We start from the raw sequence: 6,519 nt of genomic DNA, 5'->3' as shown, positions 1-6,519 counted from the left end.
TCTCTCTCTCTCTCTCTCTCTCTCTCTCTTTCTCTCTGTCTCTCTGTCTTTCTCTCTTTCTCTCTCTCTCTCTCTCTCTCTCTCTCTCTCTCTCTCTCTCTCTCTCTCTCTCTCTCTCTCTCCCTCCCTCCCCCTCTCTCTCTCTCTCTCTCTCTCTCTCTCTCTCTCTCTCTCTCTCTCTCTCACTCTCACTCTCACTCTCACTCTCACTCTCACTCTCACTCTCACTCTCACTCTCACTCTCACTCTCTCTCTCTCTCTCTCTCTCTCTCTCCTCTCTCTCTCTCCTTCTCCTTCTCCTTCTCCTTCTCCTCCCCTCCCTCCCTCTTTCCTTCCATCTCTCTTTCCTTCCCTCGCTCTGTCGTGAATCACTGCATATGTAACACGCCCCACTCAGTCTCGATCTCCCGTAGGACTGCCCATTATAAAATTCATGCGTGTCCCCCTGCGCTTGTCTCTGGCAATTTTTATCTCCCGAGGGTGAGGATGCTCTGCACTCGCCCTTCGAATAGAAAACGGAAGGAATGGAAAGAAAACGTGGCTGCTTCAATCCTTGTATTTTATTTTCTTATTGTTTTATTGTAGTAAAACTTATTGATATTAGTTATTGCTATCCTTTATGAGTTTATAATAAAACATGAACTGAAAACACGACACAAATCATTGAAGGGAGTTCGAACTTAATCGTAATTCTATGATTTATCAAATTAAGATACGGTTTATACACATGTCATTTATTCTAGTTATTTTATAGATATTTTAACCTTTATCTGTTTTTGATATAAGCCTTATTTTTTATGAAAATATTATTTATATTCCCGCTAAGAGGAATGGGCCCTAAGTGGTTATGAAGTTTTACTAGTGAGGTCTTGGGAGACATTTGTGATCTTATGAAATTAAGCAAGTGAACCATATAGATCGGTGCTTCCATTTACTTTAAGTTATTTTAAAGTATTTTAAGTTCGTGTTTTATTTCATTATTTTACTTGTTTTATTCGTCGATTTTTTTTTACTTTTTTCGTTGTATGAGTTATTTTATTTATTTTAAGTTATATTTTTGGGCTGTAGTTTTCTCGTTTGTTTCAATAAAAAGTTTAAAAGTTTGATTTTGTTTGTCATACCCGCTAATATACTTTAATGAAATATATAAATTTTGAAGGTGCGTTGAACCCAATCAGAAATTAATAGCCGTGTACAGGATAACACTAAATGGAATACCATCTGCATTTAGGGAATAAATCCCTCGCACACGTCCCGTGTGGGGCCTTAGGAGACATATTAGCCCGATGCTGGTGATCTCCTACTTTCCTTTTCCTTACCTCCCCTCGACTCAACTAATTTCACACGGTCTTTTCCTCTCCTACCTTCGTTTTCTTTAGCTTCCCAAACCCCTTCCCATGTTCCAAGTGTAAGAACCGTGCTGAAAGGATGCAAGGTTGAATTTGGGCCATTCACAAACGCTCTCAGGGACCCATGGGTTCCCTTGCTTAATTGTGTAACCCTTACCCCTCATGGGGATCCTGAAGGGTGGATTGTTTGTCTTCCCCACGTATTTCAGTCTTACCGTGGCCAGTAATGAAGATTTTGCACTGAGGTTTACCCCTTTAGGAACTAGCTACTCTCCCCTTATTACAACTCTTTTACCCTATTGCCCTCATCCCCACAGTACCACCCTGCAAAGCATTGTTGCTCCATAGCCCGCTGCTCTTTATGTGCCCAACCCGGTCATGACTGTTCAAACTGCCCTGCACAATCATGTTATGTGCCAATTGTGATGGCTCTCAAAAGGTATTTCATAGGGGCTGCCCTCTCTACAAGTTTAAGTCCGAGGTAGCAGTTCTCAGATACAAACTTGGCCTCACCCTACAAGAAGCCAGACAGGAAGTACGCTGTCGAGGTTCTACAAGCATTCCCTACTGCAGTACCATCCGTCTCTCCACTCCTATCAGCTCTATCCTTCCTCAGTACCACGACCTTTAACCTCAGATTCCCCTATCTCCCAGTCAAGTCCTTTTTCTTCTAAATCCTGCTACTCCAATATCCACAACTTCCCTAGTCTCTCCCTACTCCTCGCCTTGTCTATCACACCAGACAATCCAAACGTACGACCTTATCTTCTCCTACCACATCCCATCCTTCACATACATAAAAAAATCCCTCTTTTCCCAAACCTCCCCCCTCCAGAAACCCGTGAGGACATAAGAAATTTCCTAAGCAAGACCCAAGGGAAAGTTCCACTCTCTCATCTGTCCTCCAATTTCTCTGCCCCCATTCCAGTTACATTCAAAGTGCCTACCGACATCCATCCTCAAGCTCCTCATATTCCCCATACTCCTCTTTCCCTCAACTCCCTCTCGTCCACCCACACCAAATCCGCCTCCTTCCCTACTATCCCTACTACTTCCTTCTGGATACACATATGAATCCTTTTTATCACGATGTTCTTCCCTGGATCCCACCACTCCTGATGAACCTCCTGATACCACACCATCACCTCCTCCCCCTAATCCCACCTTCCCTGATGAACTTCCTGATACTACACTTACACCTCCTTCCTCTGATCACCTACCTCAATCCCCAGGCACTCCTACTTCTCAGACATCCATTTCTATTTATATCGTCTGTTGATTGAACTACAATGAGTCTTCTTCTGCAGTGGAACATTCGAGGTTTCCATTCTCACCATATATCTTCTTACAACCCATCCATTGTTTGTCAGCCTGCAGTACCGATTCCAAGTTATCTTTTTCTATCATCCCCTCACTCTCTATCTGCCTCCTCCATGTTTGTCAATTATTAACTACTGTTACAAACTACCATACCTTGCACAGTTATCTGCATTTTCAACTGTCGCTACACCCTCTGGGGTGACTCCACTATTACTTCTCCAAGTCGCTCCTCAAATACCAACAGTATCCTCCTAAATTCAAGCCGTCCTACTTACTTTGACATTTTAACCCAATCATTATCAATCATTGACCTTTCTCTTTGCTCTCCTTCCCTTTGCTTCCATTGGTCACTTCCAGACCACTTTCGTTATGTGATCACTTCCCTATTCTCCCTTCTCTTACTTCCTTTGTCCCACTTTGTCCCATTGACTGGCATACCTTTGCCTCTCTCTCTACCCTTGATCTTCCTTCTTCATCCTTCTCTTCCACTTCAGACATGCTTCTATACATGCCGCATGTCGTGCCACAACACTCACTAGGTCCCAAATGTATGTTACGACATCTTCCACCTACTTTCTTGTCCTTCGTTCTTTTAATATTCAATAACATGTGGATGACCAGAAACTTTCCTTCCCACTGGAGAGCTGTTTCCTAAAACCTAACAAACCTGGTACTCTTCCTCAGGACTACTGTACCAGAGCACTTATAAGCTGCTTATCCAAACTACTGGAAAGGATGGTTAACATCCAGTTAACCCTGAATATCATAACCTCATCCGTCCAAATCAGTGTGGATTTCGTCGCGGCCGAAACACAAATTACATCAGCATTTGCACACCATGATTCAGTATTAACTGTTTCCTCCAATCTAGAAAAGACATATGATACCACATGCCACATAGGTGTTTTTATAAAGTCCTTCTTTTCTGATTGCAATTTCCATGTCAGATTTACCTCTTCTAATTCCTCTTCTTTCCCTCAAATCGAAGATGTCCCATAATGCAGCGTGCTCGGCAACACATTATTTGTCCTTCTTTATATGGATTAGTTTCAGCTCTACCATCAGAATTCATCTCTGGCCTCTGGCCCTTGCGTACCAGCTCTCCATCAGCTTCTCCAATCGGCAATAACAGCATCTCTCCTTGGGCTACCAACCACGGTTTTTATTTTTTTATATCTAAAACCTTTCCCATCCTTCTTTCTCATTCATGTATAGGCTCCCAACCTCCACTTTTCTTATATGATGATCCCATCCAATTTCGACTTTCGGGCAAGTTCCTTGGTGTAATTTTTTACTCCAAACTGTGTTTGCAAGATCATATTCTTTCTATTAAAGAAAAAGCCCGCCGTCGCCTCCGACTCTAACAGGCACTCTCACATATAGCCAGACCGCAAAACACTCCTTCATCTCCATATTTCCCTAATTCTCTCCACGATTGATTATGGCCGTCATATATATTCTGCCTCTGCCTCCCTTCTCACTCAACTTGACACAGTCCATCATTGTAGTATCCGTTTAGCTCTCGGCACCTTTGGGTCCTCGCCAGTTGAGAGCCTATATACTGAATCAGGCCTATCATCCCTTTCTCGACGTCGCGATCTTTCGTCTCTAAGGAGCTATGCTCATTTTCATCAATTTTTTCTCTCCAAGCTATTTGTCCCTCAAACCTTGCTTCATACTTTCTCCTTCTTACCACGTTTACCTACCCCTTTCCCTGTTCGTATGGACACTCTGCTTTCCCATTCACCCATTCCCCATCTCCGATCCCTTCCTCTTTCTGCTGTAGTGAGGCAGGCTTTCCAAAGTCTATAGACTCTTCGCCTTATTCCACACTCCGTCACCATGATAACAACGACAATACACCCAACGTCTTCAAAGAGTTGTGGGAACACGGCAAACCACTACTTCGTTTCAGCAAATGTCATCCAGGTCGACCTTGCTTCCCGCCAATAATTGACATATTTGATTTTATATTTTACGTGGAAATATGTTTTGCTACAGTTCAAGATAATTTAAAAATCAACAAATTACAAAACACTGAAAATTATAATTTCTAACCCAACCAAACAGTATTAGACAATAAAACTAAACTTACACAGCCAGGTCAGGATCCCCGGCAATGAATAAGCAGATGCCTTGGTATAATCTGCCACCTTGCCCACAACTCACCAACCCCGCTTTTCACACATTCCAGTTACCAACTACTACCCCAGCTTCAAAACTTTCCTCTATACTCGTTGGCAAAATGTCTGGTTAAGTCTGACATTTTCTTTGTTGTAAACATTAAACATTAAACATTAAATATCACACATCACACATCACACATACTTTCTTGTATACATTGATCAAGTCGGTTTCTGTTTATTTCAACAGGTCGAGCAAAATCCACTGTATAGCTTCACGTACATACGACTGGTAACAGGGATGTCACCTTCTCTTCTACGTACTCTAGGTAGGAATATATGTTTTTACGATTTTATGAAGTATTCTACAAAACCGAGAAATACAAAACAAAACAAAACAATATTGGACTTGAAACAGAGGGGGGTTCATTTAAGCCCCCACTAGACGTGACCTCGACGTCCGCGATGAAGCCTCATTTAAAGATTGATTCTTGCAAATTACATTTAATCACTCTTAAAACCCAGGGGTTTGGCGAAAGAGGCGCTGAACAAGTCATTACAGTTGAGTCCTTTAAGCTATATTTTTATCAAGACACATTAAAAGACTTACGTCATAATAATCAAACGCAGCTTTCTATTGATAAGCTATGACCTGAATAAATTGCACCTATTTGTTAATAACATTTTTGATTATAACATAAACACTAGATTCCCGTCGTATTGTTCAGATTTGTATCATAGCTCTCTAGGTGCGCTTGGCATAGACAAAGAACATATCCTCGATAGGGAACGATTTGAAGATAAGAGAATGATTGCAGTCATGGATTTCTATGCTGAGAAACTGTAAGATGCAATTGCTGTTGAAAATTCTACATCTCTTAGAGGGTTGAATTGTTTCGCCCTCGGTGATAAACAAGTGATAGCAAATATTAGAGCATATTGGACTGTCTGCAAATTCTGGGTGGTGTTCGCAATTCCTCAGCAAGAGCGCCATTTGTGTTAAAAGGATTTTTTGTCGGATCATTTACCTACTAGAATAGAGAAAACCCGCCACCCGACTCAAATGGCTCAATATCTTGATTTTTATAATGCAAGATCGCGTTATATTTCGACTTGTATGGCATACCACCTCATTTAGTATTCTCTTCTCCAGAAATGTATCACTTCGTGTCAAAGTAAATGTTTTCTTGATATAATTAGGCACCTACATCATGATGGGAGTTTAGCGTGTGGTGCATATGTTATTTTCGTTATGTATCATGCGTCGACCAGAGGACTGACATATACTCTATCGTTTTTGAAAAAATATATTTTTCCTAACATTGATTAGAGTTATAATGATGCATAGGTTCTAAAATTTAAAATGCCTTGTCGCGAGAAAATATTATGTCTTTCACTAAAAGTCTTAAAGTGTAAAAAGCTAGCATTTAACAGTTTTGGAGGAGGGGGAGGTGAGTTTTGGGCCTTTAACCGCCGGCACTTCAGAGCTTGTAGTATACCACTTGTCCTGGTAATAGCATCTTCAGAACTCACGATGGAACCCGCAGTTGCTTTTGCTAGAGAAGGTATGTAGTGTGACTCTTCGAGTGTAATATATATATATATATATATATATATATATATATATATATATATATATATACATATATATATTATAATTGTTATTATTATTATTTTTTTTTTTACTTCCCCTTTTTACACATGTGCTTGCTGTGTAGTTTTTTGTT

At 40.8% G+C, this 6,519-nt stretch overlaps 1 protein-coding gene across 1 annotated transcript in view; it reads left to right on the top strand.

Annotated features, from left to right (window-relative positions):
• LOC125032316 overlaps nucleotides 1–1,697 on the top strand; it is a 10,509-nt gene extending 8,812 nt beyond the window's left edge. The window contains exons 4-5 of the mRNA XM_047623413.1: nucleotides 1,380–1,527; nucleotides 1,667–1,697. Of these exons, the coding sequence (XP_047479369.1) occupies nucleotides 1,380–1,527; nucleotides 1,667–1,697 (179 nt within the window). The remainder of the gene's footprint in view (nucleotides 1–1,379; nucleotides 1,528–1,666) is intronic.
• Nucleotides 1,698–6,519: the final 4,822 nt, after the last annotated feature.

Source organism: Penaeus chinensis, chromosome 14 (assembly GCF_019202785.1).
Source record: "Penaeus chinensis breed Huanghai No. 1 chromosome 14, ASM1920278v2, whole genome shotgun sequence".
NCBI lineage: Eukaryota > Metazoa > Arthropoda > Malacostraca > Decapoda > Penaeidae > Penaeus > Penaeus chinensis.
The sequence above is the reverse complement of the archived record's forward strand: the minus strand, read 5'-3'. Positions and strand labels throughout refer to the sequence as shown.